General features: G+C 39.0%; 1 protein-coding gene across 1 annotated transcript in view; it reads left to right on the top strand.

Annotated features, from left to right (window-relative positions):
* The window catches only part of PDE11A (phosphodiesterase 11A), a 356,500-nt gene that overhangs the window by 249,350 nt on the left and 84,422 nt on the right, over positions 1–22,728 (top strand). Inside the window, exons 11-12 of the mRNA XM_090268071.1 lie at positions 8,674–8,820; positions 9,082–9,189. Of these exons, the coding sequence (XP_090124197.1) occupies positions 8,674–8,820; positions 9,082–9,189 (255 nt within the window). The remainder of the gene's footprint in view (positions 1–8,673; positions 8,821–9,081; positions 9,190–22,728) is intronic.

Genomic DNA, 22,728 nt, shown 5'->3' with positions numbered 1-22,728 from the left:
TGCTCAAAAATCCTAGAGTATAAAGTAACTCTAAGTAGTATAGGGATTTATACAACTGCATAGGGATTTATACAACTGCAGAGAAGGGGAAGATCACTGCAGGAGAAGATAGGAATGAATGAATGGGAATGAACTTGTAAAGAAGATGTAGTTTGAATTTCTATTGGCAGAGTGAAAAAAAAATTCAAACCCAGTGGGTGGGGGCAGGGATAGAATAATTTGAAGCCACAGAGGGAAAGATAGGAATAAAAATAATAAATTTCTCAGCAGGCTACACTGAACCCTTCAAGGCATTTAAAGAGGAAGTGATGTAATAAAAATAGTATGGACTGAGTTAAAGGGATAAAGTCTATGTTTTAACATATAAACATATACTATGTTTATTATATATTTAATATGGGAGGATTGAGCGTCGGCCTGCGAGCTAAGTGTCGCTGGTTCGATCTTCCAGTCAGGGCACATCAGAGAAGGAAAACTCTGACTCCAAAAAACCTCCGCTGCCTTGCGGCATACCTCTTCAGGGGAAAGGCTAAGGGAGTAAACCCCGACAGAAAATCCGGAGCCGGAGTCCCTAAGGCGGTTTGACGTTGTAGTCAACACCAGCAACTCCTGCGGCGCACCTGAAGCCAAGCTGTATTGACTCCGTCTTTCCCTTGGATACTTCAGCTGCGAAGAGAGGGGGGGGTCTGCTGCATGGGCAACAGCAGACCCTCCATATCACCCTGCCCAGGCTCTGTAGCTTCAGCTTCACTGGAGAGGACACTCCAGCGTCATCGCAAGATGTCGATTCAACACGGGAGGAGACAGATACCGTGTCACTCCCGAGTCGGACTGCACAACCATTCTCGGCGGTGCAGATAGACTCTTAAGAAGCTACACCATCGTCTCTCGAGACGGACGGCTGCCGACGACGAGAGCCTTATTCTCCTTTTAAAAATATTTCTTGGCAATCCTTGGATATTTATATTCACTCCTTATGTTCTAAAGCTCACTATTTCTGTATGTAAACTTAGCCCATAAGCTGCAGAGGGTAATCATCTCTTTGCTGTATGTATGGCCCCAGGAACACAATCCCGACTCTCACATCACAGCCGCACATGGCACCAGGTGGCTTCGAAGCCTTTTGCAGTTTCTGGTGTTTGGTACGAGCTGGTGTAGCCTGCAGATGTGCTGGGCCGCTGACAGCACCAGGGCTTATCAGAAGTGTATTTAACAGCGGGTGCATTGGTGCACGTCCTGGTTCCTGACTTCTGAAGGGCCCCACAAAACCCCAACTTCACACTTTTTTCTAATGACACCAAGTTTGGTTTCATTACTACACTGCATAAAATATGGTTAACATGTATTTTTATTTTCCCTGCCTCTCTTGTTGTAGTACTTTGTGGTCCAGGGCACGCAAGCAATTCCAGCAGACAGAATGTGGGACAGATGGAGGGCTGCCGCATGCTCAGGCAGGTCAACACTGAGCAGTGCAAGCACCTTCCTTTTATTGGATTTTGCAGATATGCTAATCAACAGGGAGGGTCCAGGAATGAGCTCACAGGCCCATTCCAGGAATGATTACAATGTACTTGAAACTTACAACAGAGGAAGCTTAAAGGATTAACCGAAGAGAAAGCTTCCTGATAAACAAGTCTATATATCATCTATAGATCCAAAAACAGAAAAACAGAGATCCAATCACTTATTCTTTTAAGGCTATGGAACAGATGCACTGTTCCTTAAACACTAACAGAAAGCAATCAACGTTAAACACCATTTGTGCTTAGTTTTGTTTGATTTCCTTATCAACATCAGGGAAGATGGAGTACTCAGCAAGATTCTTTTTAAGTCACAGGATGTCTTTAAGAGCCTGAGGCCTGAGCAGTCAGAGACTGTCGGCACCAGCGAGTCCAGCTCGCTGCTCGGATCATTGAACACCTGGACCGAGAGGCATGTAAACATACCTCATATCAGAAGTCTTGATTTCCAGCATCACTCTCTTTTTTTTAAGGGGCCCAATATGTTCTTCTGCGCCCGAGGCCTCAACCAATCTTAATCCGCCTCTGGTCTTATTCTATAGTCAGTTTTGAGAGTAGAGATTTTCCCAAATGGATTCTTACAAGTAAGGACCAAACATTGTTCCCTCATTACCAAAATGAACTTATAGGCTAGTTATTTGGATCTGAATCCCAAGCACTGTCCATGGTGCACCCAAGAAAGTCTGCCTCATACAGAAATAGAGAACCCTTTGGCTTGGCAGAGGCCCACTTTTAGAAGCAGTATAGTGGTTAGGAGCCAGCATCTGAAACCAGACTCCCCAGGTTCAAACTCACCTCTGCCAATCACACCTGTACAGATTTGCACAAGCTGCCTGTCATCAGTTACCTGATCTGTAACATAGGGTCCTAGTGAAAACCAAAGGAGTTACTATGCAGAACGTGCAAAAACAGTTCCTGGCATGTCGTAAGTGCTATAATAGTGCTGGTGAAACAAAGAACTTTTTGTTCCGGTCTCCTACCTGCTTTAATCCAAGAATCCCGAAGTCCCGGCTTCTGGCTTTGTCCAGATGGGTGAGCGGGCTGGATTGGCAATGTCAGTTCTCCTTTGAATTGCTAGGGCTGAACCATCACCCTCTTCATTGTTTCTTTCCATTTTCTGAGCATCACAAAATGTCATACTCATGTGTCAAAGGATCTAGGATTGTATTTTAACATTTTACAGCCTCTTGGTAAAGCTACCTTATCAATTTTAGAGGAGGCAGTTTTATGACTCACTTTGATAACCACTTAACTATTAAGACCCAAACAAAGAAAAGGAATGGTCAAAGGCTATCAGGTACTCCCATCCAGCCAGAGTCCTACCTCTTGAACATTATTCAAATTAGGTCCCAGACTCATAATTCTTTGTTTTCATTTATTGCTGCAGTAAAGTAAATGGTTCTTTTATCCAAATGTTATTTCCTGGCTATTAATTCAGTAGTTATTTTGGATTGTAGCACTCCTCTTTGATTTAGGGATATGGTACCTTATAAATATTTAAAAGTTGAAGACCGACACTTGAAGAAATTGACTTTGATTTGTTTTGTTAATATCCTATGGCTAGAGTAATTATAGGTTTGGAAGATATAGTCCCATTCTCTGCTTATCAGAAGAGATAGGGAGCTTGTGTGTTCCTAACAAGGAAATTTGGCAACAGAAGGCTCTTCTCAAATCTGTTTCAGACTAGACTTTCATGCACGCACGTGTCCTCAGAACACACACTACTCTTTGTTCTTCATAGTTTTCTCCAGAAACTGCTCCTGAATTTAGACATGGGGATGCAAACTATCCATATGCCTCAAAATGGCTGAAAATGGTCATTCCTGAATCTCAGAACTTTCTCTGCCTCTGTGAGTGCCAGCAAAGGTTTATAACAGGGTTCAGGGTGATCTATAGACTGGTATGATTTAACCGTGGATCAATCCACCTATTAAGGGAAAAAAGATAAGGTCACTAAGGATGGGTTTTGGTGAAGCAGAGGTCACCCTACATTTTTCAACCTAATGTTCTTATTTCCTTTCCATTAACATTTCATAATGAAAAAAGGCCTATATTCTTTAATTTTTAAGATAATTAAGTGAATTTAGTGCCTGTGAAGGGTAGAGGATTTATGATGGCAACAGGGGGATACACTATTAATAACATGAGAGGCAGGGGCCACCTGGAGACCAGCAATGCACAGTCTTCATCGCAGCTTCTGCACCCTGACCACGGAGAGTCCCACCGCCGTTGCCAGGCTCCTCTGAGACCAGAAGCACTTGGGTTCTTTGGGGCAAGGCCTTTTCCTTCTTGGAAAATGGTTTTCTGGTTGTATTTGACTTTGAATTTCAACAAGTTGAAACAAGCACAGATCATTCTAAGTACATGGCATTCTCTATGTGCCAAGCCCTGAAACATGGGATCAAAAGGGAAAGTCATTCTGGAGCTCTCCTAAGGGAAGGAAGCTTGGCATCTGCCCCTGAGATTGATGACAGCCTAACAGGTGAGGTCAGGAGTGATGCAAATGACTAGCCCAGGCCCAGAACAAGAGAAAGAGGCCCATGCAGGTACGGCCAGGCCTGTGCACAGAGAAACACAGGGTCTAAGGGCCCAAGGCTGCCCTACCTCTGAGTTCTCCTCTCCGGTTATTTAAGGCATTTAATAAAGATACTTTCCATGATGTTTAGATAAAGATGGTAAACACACTCATTTTATTTTGTTCCTTAACCAACCACACTGAAACAGCAATAAAGGGATATTTGTAAGGCACAAATTCTCAAAGACAAGGAAATGCATAAATATAAAGTAATTTAATGGGCAAATATTAAGTAACTTAGCAAAACCAAGGAAGCCAATATACACTAGCAATGGGAACAGCTGAGAGGCAAACAGATGTACACCACAGCCCCTACCCCGACACAGCTCAGGAATTGGCTAATTACGTACCTTTGAAAGTGGGGACAAAGGTGGGACTATAAACAGGCAAATGGACAATCTAAGAAGCAGTTGACTCTCTGGATCCTTGTCTCACTCCTCCACTCCCTAAGGCCGGAGGCTCATCCTCTGAAGAGTGTGTCACAGTGGGTATTTGGGTTTGGGGTGCTGGTACAGGGCTTGAGGGTAGGGGTGCAGGGAGTTGAATGAAGGGTTTTAGACCAGTACTGAGGCTCCTCCTCCACTCCTCTTCCCCACCAGCTCTAGCCAGAAGATTCTTCTCTGGGGGATCTGAACAGCTCCCTAAAGAGCAAAGACTTAAAGATACCAATATGTGGTAGCTTCCCCAGGGAAACAGTCAATCAGATTCCCCTATGGAGAAGCTCCCAGAAGCTCTAATAGAAGCTTTTAGAGCCTCACTTTTAAACAGGAGCAAGACACCAAAGATCGCCACACAGCCAGAGAAAACCTCTAATACCTCAAAAGCCTCTGCTACCTTAAAAATGATTTATTAAAGGATTAGCTGGTTAGGAAAGTGACTAAACCATCAACAGATGAATGAAGAAATGTAGTATATACATGCAATGGAATATTAGTCAGCCTTATAAAAGAAGGAAATACTGTCATATGGTACAACATGGATAAACCTCGAAGACATTATGCTGAGTGAAATAAACCAATCACAAGAAGATAAATACTGTGTGATTGCACTTATATGAGGTATCTAGATTAGTCAAAATTATAGAAACAGAAAAGTGAAATGGTGGGTTCCAGGGCCTGGGGGGAGAGGGCCATGAGGGGTTGTTCATTAGAGAGAGTTTTTTAGTCATGCAAGATGAAAAGTTCCAGATATCTATTGTGCAACAATATGCATATAGTTAACAATATTGTTCAGTACATTTAAAATTGTTAAGAGGATAAATTTATCTTCTGTGTTTTTTATTTTTTACCACAATTTAAAAAAGTGATTAAAATAAAGTGAAGAGAGTACAGTTAATTATGAAAGAGGAAAATGTCAGAGTTCTCATTAACACTCTCAGGGAGATAAGAGAAGATATTGATCCATGAAACAAAATTAGGATGCTATTTTTAAAAAAATAAAATAAAAAGAAATATCCAGACAAATAAAGAAGGGCCTTTAGAAATAAAAAATGTGGTATTAAATGTCAATCATAAAGAGATAAGGTATTTCCCAAGAAATAAAGGGGGGGAAAAAAGTAATAAATTATAGGAGGAAAAAGAAAAGCCAGGCCAAAGGTTAAATAAAAGAAATTCCAGAAAAATAAGAGGGAAACATTTATTTGATTTCATCAAAGAGAGTATTTTAAATTTTTTACTAGAATTAAAGGACTTGATTTTCCAGAAAAAAAAGGGGGTGTTAAAAAGTATCTAGGATTGTAGTGAAAATAAATTCACATCTAGCATCTGAAAACAAAAAAGAAGATCCTACAAAATGGTCCAGGAAAGAGAGTCATTTTCAAAGGCTTAGGACTCTTAATAACTTCTGACTTTGCAAAAGTAACATCTAAAGCTAAAAGAGCAATGCCTTCCAAATTCTAATGGGAGAACAATTCAGGCATGCAAATTTTCCTACCATACACTTTCTCTTGGGAAGCTGTTGGAGGATATGTCGCATCATAATGAAGAGAAAAACCAGGAAAAGAGGAAGATGTGTGGTGTAGCAATAAAAGAAGGATGAAGACACCCCCTAGAGAGATGGTGAAGAGCCATCCTAGGATGAAAGATAGGTGTCAGGCATAGAAGACGGCCAGTCCAGACTGCAGAAGCTCTGAATTATAAAGGGAGAAGAAACTGTCAAGTAGAATTATCATTAACATCATAACATCATCAGAGAGGTAAGAGAAGATATTGCATCCATGAAACAAAGTTAAGATGCTATTAAAAATTTTTTTCAGATGAGACTTAGATAACTGGTGGAGAGTTTAGGTGTTGAATTAGTGATAAATACACAAAAACTAAGCACACATTTTAAAAGATAATTTTTAGCTCTGCAAAATACAAAATGCTGTCAAGGAAAGGAAAATAATCATATTAAATTTAATGACTTAGCTATGCCTATCTTTTACATAGCCATGATAATACAACCCTGAATATTTCTCTAAACAAAGTTATTATTACAGGGTGGGGCAAAAGTAGGTTTACAGTTGTTAGTATGGGAAATAATACTACAATAATTAATAAATAATAATACAAGAATAAACTCTGTTTTTTGCTTTCTCACAACTATAAACCTCCTTTTTCCCCATTCTGTTACTGGGAAGTGAGAAAGGTTAGTATATAAGGTCACAGGTTGACAGATAAAGTGTAAGACAGTTTAAACTTTATCTTCAATGTTGGAAAGTTAATAAAACTACTTAAAACAAAATAATCAAAAAATAAAATCACAAGTATCTTATTTTGCCAAATACAAAAAAGAAATGTATCTTCTGGGTAACAAAAATTGGGGTACCAGAGCAGTTCCATGTGTGTATGTGTGTGTGTGTGTGTGTGTTTAGAATTGCAGACCTAATTTACTCTTAAAATCATGTGTATGCATAACTGTGATTTTAAAATAGTTTTCAAGTAAAGAACAAATTAGTGAAATGTTTAGCATAAGGCCAGGAACTTCAAATAAGGACACTCACAAAAAGACTATTTCACAAACCTTACCTTTTTAATTCCAAGGAGTTAGATTCTACACACATGTTAATATATTACAATGATTCATTGAAGGATAAGCTGATTAATTTTTTAATGAAAATAACCAATCTGCAGAATGTAACTTGTCTTGTAATTTATGTATTTGTTCATTGTTCTTTCATATTCTGTTTGGCTTTCAGCCTAGAAAGGTAACTCCTGTGAAGGAAGGAGGAGGTGGGAAAAAAGGATTAATTGTATGGTTTCGGGGATGCTTACAGTTCCAGGGCTGAACTTCATTGCTCAGCTCAAGTAGTCCCCAGGTATTAGTTACTCCCTGGGTAATTTACACTCAGAGAATAGGCTAGGACTATGAAAACAGAATGGTCCTTAATAATCTGAAAACAGAAATAATTCCTTTACCAAGACTGGCCCAAAGCATATGGTAAACTCAATGAAATCAGGAAAAAAAAAAAAACTACTTCCAAAGATTATGTTTTTTGCCTTTAAGTTTGTGGGGGACAATTGATTGACAGCTGCCTAACATGAGTATTTTTGAAAACACTGAATATGGCTGTGAAACCCTACATATCCAGGGCATTCACACCTGAAGATTAAACCAAGGACAGATGTGAAAATATAGGAACAAAAGTGTTACATGTACTACCTAGTTAGGCCTATGATAGTTGCCTCTGTACTTAGCATGTACAGACTTTTTTTCTTGTAGTTATTCCCTAAACAATACAATACAACAAGTATTTACATTGTATTAGGTATTATAACTAATCTAGACATGCTTTAAAGTATATGGTAGGATGTATGTAGGTTATACAAACACTATGCCATTTATATAAGGGACTTGAGCATCCACGGATTTGGGTATCCACTGGGGTCCTGAAACCAATTCCCCGTGGATATGAAGGGATGACTTTATGTATCACCAGTATTGTAATTATGTTAAAATTATCAAATGGTTTATGGAGAATGAAGCTAAACGATATTGCAAATGTAGTCCTTCAATGAAGCATATGCTTAAACTAACCCTACAAATATCTATTTTAGTAAGAAAACATATTTTGCACCAAAGATGTGCTGTCTGATCTTTATATCCTTATGAATATACAAAACATGTGTGACGAAGAGCATGTGCACGGCTGCAGGAGATAAGGATACAAGAAACAAAGCAAAGCAGTGGATCCCCATGTTTTTCTCCTGCATAGCAGCAGTTAAAATTAACTGTTGCTGGCTACCCAGATGTTTCTTGCATTTAGTGCTCTGTAACATGCATCAGAATACTCGTATGTTGTATGACTGCAGTTTCAGTAAACCAGACAGCTTTGTATTCTAAATTCTGCAGACTAGCTCCAGTGTGTATATTTTTTCTTCAGATTAGCTTTCCTCTTCCCTCCCAACTTCATGTGCTTGGGGCATCTGCAGTTCAGAAACAAAAGACATTTCCAGCCCAGAGTTTAGCTGTATCAGAGTGTAAGTGCAGGTCAGGTCTGATTTATGTGGCAGGTCTGATAAGCAGGAGAGGAGAGCAAGATGAGGGGTTCAGAAAAGCTGGTGAACTTGGCTTGACTTGGGTCTTTTGCTTCTGTAGGCAGCCAACATTCCTTTGGTGTCAGAACTTGCCATCGATGACATACATTTCGATGACTTTTCTCTTGACGTCGATGCCATGATCACAGCTGCTCTTCGGATGTTCATAGAGCTGGGGATGGTACAGAAATTTAAAATTGACTACGAGGTAAGACGTTCTGTCTTGGGTTATTCCAAGACTGCACGTGGGGAAACATGGTAGTCACGCTGAGCCTCAGGTTTCCCAGGTGCCAACTAGAGATGATACTGCTTCCCTGCATACCTCATGGGATTACATAACAATTGTATGAGATGTTTGTGAAGGGGCTTTGCACTGTCAAGGATTACTCCGACCTAAGACATCGTTTTGATAATGGTTCATTGGACACACACACGACTGCCTGACACAACCTCTCCCTTCTCATTTCAGACACTGTGCAGGTGGCTTTTAACAGTGAGGAAAAATTATCGAATGGTTCTGTACCACAACTGGAGACACGCCTTCAACGTGTGCCAGCTGATGTTTGCGATGTTAACTGTAAGTGTGTTTAGTGGTGGTGAAAGGTCATCTTTCACATTTCCATGTGGTTTATTTTACATGGGAACTTACCTCCCCGGGTTATGGGAGCACATGTTTTACAGCAACGTCTGAGCTTTAAAGCTGTAGCATCACTGATGTCTTGAAGCAGGTGTAGTCCTGGAATGATTACTTAAGTCTGTTTTCAATGTTTTATCTTGGGAAACTTTTTTTTTTTTTTTTTACAAAAGAAATGCTTAAATTTCCAAAGCAATCTTTTTGCCAAGGATATGGGGCTGAGTAACTGAACAAAGTGATCACTGAGTAAGATTGGCTGGTGGAAAGCCAAAGTAGGAGTGTGTGAGAGAGTGAGCCTCTGGGAGCATGCCCAGACTGCCAAGGGAAGCCAAAGAGAGAAAAGAGTAGGAGTGAATGTTCTCAGGATTTAGGGGTGCACTGGGCTTAAAATCTCTGCTCCAGGGGCTGTACCCCAGTGACGGTCTTTTTTTTTTATGGAGATAGCTAGGGCAACTTGCCAGAGGTAAGCCTTGGAATTTAATCTAAAAGCAAATGTTTGTGGCAAAGATTGAAACAAAATTCTCTATTCATCTCCATTTGCTGGCAAGAAATAAGGCTTGTTTTGGCCTGATTTTCCACTTAGACTGTAAAACTATCATTTAATAAATATTTCCTGGCTTAAATTTATTGATTTCTTTAGCTTCACAGTTATATATCATGCATCTGTATACATACATGTGTATAAACATATTTACTATACAAAAGAAAAACAGAACATTAGTTTGGAATTCCTATAATATAAATCTAAATACCTTACATCTCTGCACCCAGATTAAAATTTAAATCCAAAATAGGGAACTCCAAATGACATACATTTTTCTTTGGTCCAAATGAGAGAAGATTATTCTGTTTCTTCTTCATGAAATTCTCTGCCCCATTCTCTGCCTAGTAAAATTTTACTCACCCTTTAAGACAGTGATCTAATACCAGTTCTTCCATGAACTTTTCCTCTTTCTCCCCAAGCATCCATCAATAATTATTTATTTCTCTGAACTATGTCTGGTACAACACGTCTTTCTTTCTGCTGTGTATTTTAAGTTACAGTCTCTTATTCTCCTGTAGAGAAGGATTCTTGAAACTGAAGAGATAATTTCTTGTTCTTTCAATAACTTTCACTTACTGGTTCTGCATTTATTTATCAAGAGCCTCACCAGCACATGCATGTTTGGATTGACTTGAACTCAAATGTGTGTATAGTACAAGAAGATGGGACCAAAATGTCTTCACTGTTGTGCTCAAAGACTTGTTTTTGGATCTTCAACTGTTCAAGGAACAAGCATACAACCCTGGAAAAACTGGACTGGCCCCTGTCCTTCCATAACATACACCATGAGAGCAGTTGGCCAGTTAAGTGAGGAAGGAGGGTGCTTTGAACTATGAGCCTGAATTGCTCAAGTGCCAACACTGCTCAAAATAAATAAATAAATAACCAACAACTGCTCTCATCTGGCTTTTGCATATCAGCTCTCAGTAGATAAGGAATAACTTTGTGTGTGCCAGGTTCATGTTTCTAGCATGAAGAGGACATTCAATAAAGAATTATTCACCTGTTATTTTGGAGAACCTATGGATTTATAGTGAACTGCCAAAACAAGTAAACAAGGATTTCTCAGTGAAGGGAAAGGCATGGCCATGGTGCTGTGGGTTGGAGATGTCAAAGTCAGAGACAGCAAGCCTTAACATAGCTGGGATGCGGGAAGCTGGCAGGAGTGGCAGGATTGGGGTGGACGCTTAGGAGTAGAAGGAAATGCATACCCAGTTTTCTTGAGTAAATGTTCCCATACAATGGACAATTTTGATCCTTTTCAAGAAATTGAAGAAAGCAAAACTCTCAAAGTATGTCACCACAGTGGGGGAACTCACACTGCCAGAACATGTCAAGGGTATAGTTATTTTTGCAAGTCTACTCAGAAACCTTGAGGAGTACCACTGTTTGAAAAGATTTGGGTTTTGTTTTGGTATTGATATGAGCACAAGAAGAGAATTCGCTGTTAAAGTTCTCTTGTGGTGGTGGTGGGGGGGGCAGGAATTGCAAAATGAAAACATGACTCTGAAAAGACTATATTGGTCAATGTTATTTTTTTCTCCCTCACATTGAATTGAGTAGCCACATCTGGAAAAAAATATTATGTTCTTCTCATTAAATTTTGCTGAACTTGGCTAAAGGTTACAATAGGTTGAAAATGTCAACTTTGCTTTTTTCCTAACACAAGCAATCTCTCCTCTAACCTGACCATGGACAATCTAGTTAATCAGAATTTTTTAACTAAGAAAATAATTATAGAGTTACCAAATATCACTTGCTCAATGAAAAAAAAGTGAATTTAATTCATTCATCAATTCTAAACTTAGCCTATTGCAAAATGATAAACTTTTTCCCATGAAAGGACACTCCTGAAGACTATTAGGGTCTTTCACTGCTTTGTTCTCATAATTTATTCTATTTAAATTCTAATTATATCATATTCTATTTCCTTGTGTTGAGATAGAGCCCAAAATATCTATTAATCTGAAAGAGAAAAAAAAATCACCCTACACCAACCACTGGATTCAAGCCTGAGTCCCAAAGCCAAGAAAGCTTGGCCCATGTGCGCAGAATCGTCCTCTAGATGGCGCTCCAAGGCAAAATTTCCCAGCCAGTCACAAGGAAAGGGAGGTGGGAAAAAAAAAAACAACCTTACCAACCTTCTCTGAAAGTGTTTTTTTTCTTCTAGGACAGGAAGTACTGAGGCAAACTCCACCACACTCTTTTCTTAAAAGAGACACGAACAAAGCCAGTCTATACAAAAAGGGCTCCTCGTATCAGAAGAAACCTGTATTTTGACTGCATCCTTGCTCTCCCAGCTGTTAGCATGAACAAGAAAGCACTCCCTGTGTGATCTTACATGTATGGATGTATATATTTTTAAGCCCGTTGTCTCTGGCAATGGGAAAATGCGTAGTTGTGTGTCGTTGTTGAGCAGATTATGACACTATGTACAACAGGACAAGCGAATTATAAATACAGGCACCAGCTTCCTAATCTTTAAACCCTAAAACCATTTCAAACACAAAAACTAAACTTATTGACCGAGAATTTTGTTCTGCAAAAGTATTCAACCTAATGTCTAGCTAGGTAACAGGGTGCTTTTGTTCCTTTGGAAATTAAAAAAAAAAAAGAAAAAAAAAAAAAGAACAAACTGCTTTGTAGATAGAAAATTTTATTAAAAATGGTAGAAATTTAGTTCACAGGAATCCTGTTAATGACATTTATTCCATGCCTAGGCCTGAAATTGCAGATTTTTTAAATGAAAGCTTCAACATTATTCTTGGCCTCTAAGATATTTAGGAAGCTAAAATTTACCAAATGTTTTTAATTCCTCTGCTAAGCAAGAGCACACAGTACAAGTTACTATTTGTGATTAAAACAAAGAATAAAAACCTGCAGATAAAGAATAATTATACAAATTCTCTTTATTTATGGATGCTTGGAGAATAAATATTCCATCAAGCACATACATAATGAAAGGTGATAAACACCTGTTTTATACTCACAATGTAGACCAGATAAAGGCAACAACCATGCTTTTGTCTGCATTCTGTAAAATGAAAGGCATATAAGAGTGCCAAGGTTGCAGAGACATTTTTTGGTTTTGTAAATGATGTATGAGCACTGACAGGTTTCCCAGGGGGGAGAAGGTTTCCTCAAGAGTCAGTATTCTTTACTATCCCATAAATGTACTCATTAGCACTTTGGGTCGTGCCCTGCATCCTGTAGGGCTCAATAAAGATTCATTGAATGAGTGGATTTGGTTTAGGATAATATTATTCAAGGAACCATGTTGCTCAGTGTCCAGTTTAAAAAAACAACAACTACGAAATGATGAACAACTGTCACTGCTAGAAATCTTGTTCTTTCTTCATGTCACACTAAAGTTCAGCTAGGGTTCATATGGAATATTATGATCTCGCAGAATTCAGTGAATATGAAAAGAGGAGTGCACATGATCACATTAAAATTTATGGCGGTGCTGACTGTGCGGCACGGTGGGGAATTGCCGTTAAGCACTAATAATAACCGAGTATCACAGCAAACACACTGACACCCCTGACACTTACTGGGGGCTTCTTAAACCTTAAACATGGAGGTAGCATGTTTAAGTCCATATTTGTGTTGTCAACAAGGTTATTTTCACAGATAAGCCAAGTTGTTTTATTGATAATTCAAACTAGAGAGCAGAAGGGACTTTTAGAGAGAAATATTCGTCCTACTCGCCAGCGTGAGGATAATGCGTTGTCTGCAGTCTGCCATTTTCAGGGAAGTCCTTGATTTTTGAGGGAGCAAATTTCCTCTGAGAGAGCTTAGGAGCACAACAGGAACTGCTTTCCCCCAAACCAAGAAGAGGAGAACCAGTTAAATTTTAAAAGACACTATTTTTATCGTAACCAGAATCCTAATTTCAACAGAAATGTAATTTCTTTGTAGATTGTAACATTGGAAGGTACAAAGAGATCTACATGTTTTGTTCTGTAACTGACTATAAAATAAGAAACAATTGTCATATTTGTAATCATCAAACATCATTTTACATTGCCTTTCCTTATCAATGTAAGTGGTAACTAGTTACATTTACTTTTCAGTAAATGGCAACAGTATCATAATAGTACAATAAAATCTGCATGTTAGAAAAACCAATTCTTTAATCTTCCATAGGTAGGATTGATTTCTAGTATGACTTCAAAAATGGCAAATTTTTAACTCAGGAAAGGAGTAATTTTTAACGTTTTTGCAGAGCAGCAGCACGGGGCACTGTAAATTAACTATGGAGCTAATAAATTTGAATAGTGTTTAAATTATATTTAAGAATCTTGCTTTTTAATCTTTTAAGAAGGTTTCTATTTTTATTCTCTCTGGCCACATCTCAGAGCCCCAATTAGGCACTCCATGCTTCTAGCTGACATTCCTTTATCCACATTTATTTTATAAAAAGAAAGAGGCAAAGCCGCACATAATTAAGAACCAACATACAATTGGGCAGAAGGATAATCCAATCCATTTCCCCACACAGGAGAGTAACCTCCATAACTCACTTTAAGCGCTGCCATTTGTGAGTTATGGGTCATTCCCTTTCTAGTGAAAATAAATTCTCCTGCACCATCAGCCAGAGCTGAGTATTTTTCTTAGGACATGTAAATTGTAAAACTATGAACATCATCATGTCTAGCGTTTTGGGAAAAGTCTAAGCTCTTGCTCACAGACACAGGCTTGTAAGGAAATGTATGTGGTTTCGGGACTGGGAATGCTTAGTTACAGTATAGGATTTTTGATTAAAGTGAATTTATTCTTGAGAATTTTACGGTGTTGGTAAACTGCTTAATCTGTCGCTTTGTGTTTTATGACACCAGCTGAGTCCGCCAGGTCAGGGAGACCCAGCAGCAGAGCCACAGTCATTTATCACAGCCTCCATTTTCCACGGTTTATGACTTAGGATTGGTACATTCTTGGGGCTGACACCTGGCACCTAAGGGTGTCAAGCTGGGAGCTTTAAAAAGTTTTCATTTCTCATGAGTCTCGTGATTGATTTTGGCTGAAGGGTGGCTAGTAAAAATTTGGGTGAATTTTGAAGAGGCCTCATATTCTTGAAATTCTTCAATCTAGCCTCTCATGGCACTTGGAGGGGGGCTGTCTCTCTACACAGTTAATGTTGACCAAGTGACCTGTTTCGTTTTCTGTACTCACTAACCACATGGTGTGCTATATATTCCATTCTCTAGTAATTTACAGTAAAATATAAACTGTATTTTTAAAGATGATCAAAACATGCCATCTTTGCCCTAAAAAAATCATAAAGCGCATATATTCTTAGTCTTTACACTCTAATATACATTTTCTTTTGTTTGAAATAGAGTAAACAGGTGTGCTACATACATAGAGCTATGCTTACTGTATTGTCTAAATTGAAGTAGACACCTTATTGTTTTACATCTTATTAAAGTATTTACCCTGAAATTTTTTATACCATTTGTATATTTTTTGCACATCTTATCAAAAAAGAAAATGAGAGGAGAGGTATATTGAATGTTTTTTATTTGACCACATCAGGACTTCTTGAGAGAGAAGGAAAGTGTATTGACTGATGCCAGAGGTTTTCTTTGAAATACTCTAGCAAACTAACAAATAAAGAAACAAAACAATGAATGTGAAAATATAGATGAAACAAGACTGGCAAAACATGGATTCCTCTTGCAGTTAGGTAATGAACATGTGAGGTTCGTAATAATATTCTGTGTTGCGTATACTTCTGACTTTCCAAAAGAAATAATTTTCTAAAAAGTAAGTCATGAAAATGGTTTAAAAATAACTAAATAAAATATATTAAAATCAATCCAATTTTTTAAACCATGCATCATCTATTCAACACATATAATTGTACCAGATACACGACTAAGTTTTGCTACCTTGCCATTCTGAGACTTACATGGGCAAGCAGTTACAATATTATCTGAGGTTGAAAGATGAAGTATATCCAAGATATGACTTATATTTTACAATTTGATAATAAGTGCCTTGAGAAACTTCTGGTTTTAAAAGAAAGTATTTAAGCACAGACTATAAGGTGATTTCAACTCTGAGCTTAGTAAAGAAAAGACCATACAGACCTAAATCAATATTTAATAAATGCCAAATCAATACTTGACTATAGAAAGACAAGCAAATTTGACCAAAACTATCTATTTCCATGGGTAATTAGACAAAGTACAACTTCTTTGTGCTGTGTCGCATGCTCTGTTAAGAAGACACATAAGCATAGTGCTGAATGGTGATCATCTAAGAGCTGGTCTTTGGACCACAAAATGGGACGGAAGTGCTTCTCTTTCAGCCTCCCAGACCCAAATATTGGCAGACAAACATTACTGTAAACACCAAGGGGGTATAACCATAACATCAAGATGCTGTGGTTTGTGTCGAGGGTTTTATGCATAGTAAAGGATAATGTTTATGAACCCCTCTTCTTCTCTTCCTGTGCTTACATCACACACCGTCTCTGGTTGGCAAAGACAGATTCTTTTTTGAAAAGAGGATGGGTTATTGCATCAAATACTATCAACTTATTTGTAAGCACTCTTGATAAGCAACTGAAATCTGCTTCCATCTTAAATTTGATCAAGTCCTCTGCCTAAAATCATTGCTTTGGATCATATTGAATAGACTGATATCCACCAGCCTACCCCTAGGATTTAGAGGTTGAGAGGTGACAGCCATTCCACCTTCAAGCAAACAAAATAGAGTCTACCAAAAATGCATGCTGGGCTTGCTGTTAACGCCTGTGGAACCCAAACTTGTGCCTTAACGATTCTCTCCCCACTCTGATCCACGCTCAACAGGGATATGTGCTGAATTAGCAAGGTGACTGAAGGCACCCTTCCATAGAACTTTCAGCCCTTGTTAGATTTAAGTTTCCTAGATAGACACCTCATGTGAAGGACAGTGATCCTGAGACAATGCATACCAGAAATTAAGTAGTACCAGAATTGAATGTTTCCTTTGTAGATGCTGCCTTTCATCCCCAAACTCACACCACGTCCAAGCTGATGTCATCTATAGATCGGCTGAGACATGATGACAGAGATCAGGGACATGGTGTGCAGATTCTCGTAGAGGAGGCACTTCCTTGAGAAACCATGTTCTTCAAAACCCCTCAGAATGGTCTGAGCTGTTCTCTTTGCTCTTCTTCTTATCCAGAAAAAAAGGCAAAAATGAAGGAGAGGAGAAAGACTACAAAAACCTATCACGTTCTCCCTCAATCGTAGCCAATCCACTGCAGTGCCTGGCCATCGTACCATGGAATAACATTCAGAGACAAGAGCCTTCTTTGATTTGAGATTCCGGGACTTAGGACTTTCCAGCACATCACTGGATTCCTTTCCTCATAGTCTGCCATCTGCCAGATCACAGAATCAACAGGATGAAATCCAGAAATCCCTCATTATTCAGAACCTCCAACAGCCATATTGAAAAAAAATGTGAAGCAGGATTTCTGGCATCACTTTCTCGGATTCCCCATGCCATAGCTACATACGTGACAAAGGGATGGAGTCCATGATGCACCTGCTCAGGAACAAAACAGAAGCAGCTAGCCACTGTCGCCATTACTTTCTCCCACAGATTGTAACCCATGTTGTGATGGTGCCTCACTAGAGAAGGGTACTCTACAGCACTGTTCTATTTGGCTTGAAGTGTGACCAGACTATGCCTACCACAAAGGCCAGATATACCATCTTCCTCGGGGCTCTGTTCTGAGTGCCTGATCAGAGTAAATGCTTAATAAATATTTGCTCAATGACTAGATGAGTGAATAAACATTTTTCATTCATGTTATGCCAAGCAACAAAAATACTTTGATTAACTATGAGTTTCCTCATTTTCTAAAAAGTCCTCATCCAAGGATATGTTTTTTGATTTTTAGGGAGAGAGGAAGGAGGAGAGAGAGAGAGAGAAGAGAGAGAGATATTGATCGGTTGCCTCCCACATGTGCCCAACCAGGGATCAAACCTGCAGCCTGGATATGTGCCCTGACCATGAATTCAACCCACAAAATTTTGGTGTATATGACTATGCTCCAACTAACTGAGCCACCAAGCCAGGGAAAATATGGGTTTATTCTTTAAAAAGAATTTACACACTCATATAATGAATAAATGTTCTTTATGGAAATTTTAGATGCAAAGGAATAAATTTAAAGCCTCCTGTGATCCCACTATTGGTAACATTTTGATGTACAGCCTGACAGTCTTTTTCATGCACATACTGAGACATTTTAAAGTTGGGATGTTACATATGAATCATTACATTTTTCTTTTCTCAGTTTCATCTTGATGCAACAGAGCCATTTTTAGGCTCAAAACATCCAATGGCTCTGCAATATCAGCCTCTTACTATTCAAAAATAATGTCCTTCATAGAATAAAGCATGCCTCAAGTGATTCTTTAAAGTCCTATTATCTAACAGTCTATCATCTCAGAGTATTTAAAAGCTGCACAAGTGTATCTACACCTTCACCTTAGCAGCTGAATTACCCAGTGTGTAAGAACACAGAATCAGGAGTCAGGTTGGGTGGGGTCTAAGCCCACCTCTCTGCATTCAAACAGTGTACCCTAGTGCTCCCTAGCCTCATATGTAAAATGGTGACAATAAGAACAGTATCTCTCTTGGAGGGTTCTTGTAAAAATTAAATGCATTGGTGTTTTGAGTATTTAAAAGAGTACCTGGCACATACCGAGCGCTATAGAAGTGTTACATATTATCAGTATTATTCCCTAGCCTCTCTTTTCAGATATAACAATTGCTTGATACATAATAAGCACCTGATAACATTTTCATTAAGTAAACAAAGCTTCTTGCACCATCCAGTGTTGGCATATGGCTGTTGGTTTTTACACCTTTGAAAGGATTCCACAGAGGCTCAAAGTGACAGTCGTTTTTCTCTGGCCATGATATTCTTCTGTTTAGTAGTATAGTACAGGGTTAGCTTTGAAACAGGGGCATTTCTTACCTGGTTCCAATTTTATTTTGACTAAATGATAAGAAATTACTGGGTAGTCTAGGGGACCCTATGAAGCAATCTTACTATTTGAGTCCTTTGGCGTTCCAGTGATTCTGTGCTCTAGTGAGAGTGTATATGGGTAGGGTTCTCCCAGCACACGTTTTAGCCCAACCAAGGACAGCTGGAGGCCTCAGAGGTCCTCAGGACATCTCTGGAGAGGGTGACACAGGCATTAGGTCTATATGCTTTGACTGTCTCTATCTGGATATATTATATTCACTGATTTACATTTCTCATAATGGACCATGAAGAAATACGGGTGAGAAAATAGATTAAAATAAATCATTATTGGATCAGGAAAAGAAAAGATAATTTTAAAATAAAAGAATAGAGTCAAACATAGAATAAATCCATTAAAAAATGCTTCCTGCTGCCACTCAGTTCTCTTCCCCCCACTCCTGTGGATTTTATTCAGTATATCTTTTTAAAATTTTCTTATTTTTAAATTACAGTTGACATTCAATATTATATTAGCTTCAGGTGTACAGCATAGTGGTTAGACATTTATATAACTTACAAAATGATTCCCCCAATAAGTCTAGTACCCACCTGGCGCCATACATAGTTATCACAGTATTACTGACTATACCCCCTATGCTGTGCTTTACATCCCTGTGACTATTTTGTAACTGCCAATTCATACTTCCTAATCCCTTTACCTTTTTTACCTGTCCCCCCAACACTCCTCCCATCTGGCAACCATCACTTTGTTCTCTGTAGATTTAAGTCTGTTTCTGTTTTGTTTATTCATTTAATTTGTTTTTTAGATTCCACTCTGTTCTCTTTTGAAAGTATATTGTCTTCAGCAGGCATTGACTTGTTCTCCTCAATGCAAGGAGAGGTCGGAATGGATAGGACTAGAAAGAAGATGGATGGGGGTGGGGGAGGAGCACATGGACACTCAGTGGCAGGTGGACGCTTTTCAGGCCTGATGACTCTCAGAAACCATTTACAAGGCAGCTCTAAATCACAGTCAAGAGATAGGTGCTGCTTCAGCAAGTCAGGTATCACAGCCAAGAGAGGCCAATACATTTTGTGTGGCTGGGTGTGGGCTGTACTTCAGGGTTTCTTTATTCTGAGGATTCAGAGGTGGGCTCCATAGTCAAGGAAGAAAATTCATGGCTTCCATCATATTCTCAAAAGTATGCATTATACAAGTAATTTAAGAACTATGTTCCAGACTTTCAGGAAGGGGAAAGAGTGGGAAGGAAGATGACTACATAGAACATCATCATAAAATATATTCCATCATATTATAAAATGGATGATAACTGATAGCTTAAAAATAACTTGGTATTTTGATCTTGAGTCTATTAGATGGCATCCCATTTTAGCTTTTCATAAATTTCTAGTCCAATTACCTTAGCTTAACATTATCTCATCTCTATTCTTAGTGTTTTAATTCATCAGCTAGTTCTAATCAACAGCATTTTCACAGGCAATCTTTCTAAATTTCTGTGCTGTTTCATTGTTGTTTATGGTACTGATTTCCATTGTATCATGAATAGCTATTTCATACCTGATAGACTATCAGGATTTACTTAGTATTAGCAAGATCCAAACCCCACTAAACTTACTTACAGTTTCAAGATGACAAAAGTGACAGACATAGACATTCATATCCCTTTTGCCTTTTAAAATCACTTCCAAATAGCAAGGAGAACAAGAAATAATAGATGAAGGCAGAAAATGGAGGGAGGATGGTTCATAGCTTAGCAGAGAAGAGGAAGGTCCAACCCAAGGGCCTTTTAGGTAACTGGGTACAGGAAGGGGTACACATAAGAAATGATGTCCCTGGCCCTGGCTGGTGTGGCTCAATGGATTGAGTGCTGGCCTGTGAACCAAAGGGTCACTGGTTCAATTCCCAGTCATGGCACACTCCTGGGTTGTGGGCCAGGTCCCCAGTTTGGGGCATGCAAGAGGCAACGGGTCAATGTATCCCTCACACATTGATGTTTCTCTCCCTCTCTTTCTCCCTCTCTTCCCTTCTCTCCAAAAATAAATAAATAATCTTTAAAAAAAGAAACAATGTTTTCCAGAAGCTGTCAAAGCTCAGGACCTGGGGACATCAGATTCCACAGAAACGGAGTGAGAGAATGATGAAAACTCTGAGTCCCCACGTCCCCATCCTCTCTTCTTGTAGTCAGAGGACTACTCTGCCCCTCACCTATTTCAGAGCAGTTGCTGGGGAAGCTGAACCCCAACAAAATAAGAGAATTAAGTGAAAGTCTATCTCCTCCAAGGTGAGAAGCTACATTCTCTTTCCTCGGAGTGCCAACACCTGTGTTTATGCCATTTCCAAACAAGAGATTGAGAAGTCCCGAGGAAATGAATTTAGGTCCTGACACATCACGGATCTCTAGCAAAAGACCAGCTGTCCGTCTGCTCACCCTATGGTGAGGGCCCAGCCATCTCCAGACACCAGTCTCACGCATGGGTGCCTGGTGAGCACTGTACTGTGATGCTTCACTCACGTGAGGGGACGGCCAGGCACTCGAGGAAACTGCTGAACACAGAGAAACAGAGCTCAGAGGAAACAGGCAATCAGGGAGCAGAGACAATTTCAGAGGAATTATAATTAATGTCCTCAAAACACAAGAGACGATCATGTATCCATGAGAGAAAAAAAGCATGTTATTAGAAAAAGAGCAGCAGAAAAGAAAGTGCTTATCAATAAGAAATGTTATTACTCCTAGAAAGTCAGAGAAAAAGTCAATACGGGCAATGGGAAAGAAAAGACAAAACGAGGAATTCAATACAAGAAGTCCCAATGTCCAACCAGTTGGAGTTCTAGTCAAATAGGACAGGAAAAAATGGTGAAAAGAAAATTATTCAGAAAAGTATAAACAAGAATGTTGTGCTGAAGAAAAGGCTAATCAAGCAAAATGATGGGGGGAAAGTCCCAAACCAAAGCACATCTTTGTGAAATTGCCAAACCCCAGAGACAGAGGATTCCAAAAGAGGGAAGATCAAGTAACACTCAAAGTATTAGGAAGAAGGATGACATGGTTCTCTAAAGTAACTTTGGAAGTAAGAAAACAGTGGAGCAGACCTTCAAAATTCTGAGTGAAAGTATTGCAACTAGAATTGTTAGGCAAGCTAACAAAATAAGACACATTTATATGCCAAGTGTGAAAAAAAAAGTAACTCCCTTAGTGTTAAAAAATGAGCACCTTTCTCATGAAGCTTCCTGCAGATGTGCTCCACAAATGCAGGGAGTAAATGAGGAGAGAGGTGCAGGGCGAGGAGACAGGAGATCAACCTCAGGAGACAAAGCTGGCAGCAGACAGAATCCAGACCCAAGACAAGAGTTAGGCGAAGGCAGGGAGTCCCAGGACAGGACAGGATCTAGTAAAAGTTGTGACTCTTTGGAGAGTTGTGTAGGATGTGAGAAGACTTAGGTGTTCAAAGAAATCCTAACTCCAGGATGAAAACATTTACACAAGAAACAGTTACCATATACTAGTTAGTTTTGCAGTGAATATTTATAGGGTGATAATACAGTGAATTTTTATAGAGTGTATGAGACCTTGGTCACATAGCATTTCTGTCCCTGTCTCCTCACTTGTATCTTGGGATAATAATAGTTCCCATCCCACAGTTGCAAAGCTCCTATAACTGTGTCAGACACCCAGGAAGGACAATATAAGTCCTTGATAAATAACTAAGTGTTAGTAATATAAAAGTACTACATAGAAATGTGGTGTAAAATACCTACCACATTAGATAAAGAAGAAAACAGGAAGTGTTTGCCTTTGGGAATCAGATAAGGAGAAGGATGAGGAACTACTGTTTTTGTTCTAAGTCACTTACAAACAATTTGAATTTATAAAAACTGTCACAGGTAATACTTTATGTAAAGTGAAATTAACTTAAAACCAACAGCCAGCTCTGAAAC

The sequence above is a fragment of the Furipterus horrens genome, unplaced genomic scaffold (genome assembly GCF_987537825.1).
Source record: "Furipterus horrens unplaced genomic scaffold, mFurHor1.1.pri manual_scaffold_1, whole genome shotgun sequence".
NCBI lineage: Eukaryota > Metazoa > Chordata > Mammalia > Chiroptera > Furipteridae > Furipterus > Furipterus horrens.
Note: the sequence above shows the minus strand (reverse complement) of the source record. Positions and strands in the feature narration are given on the sequence as shown.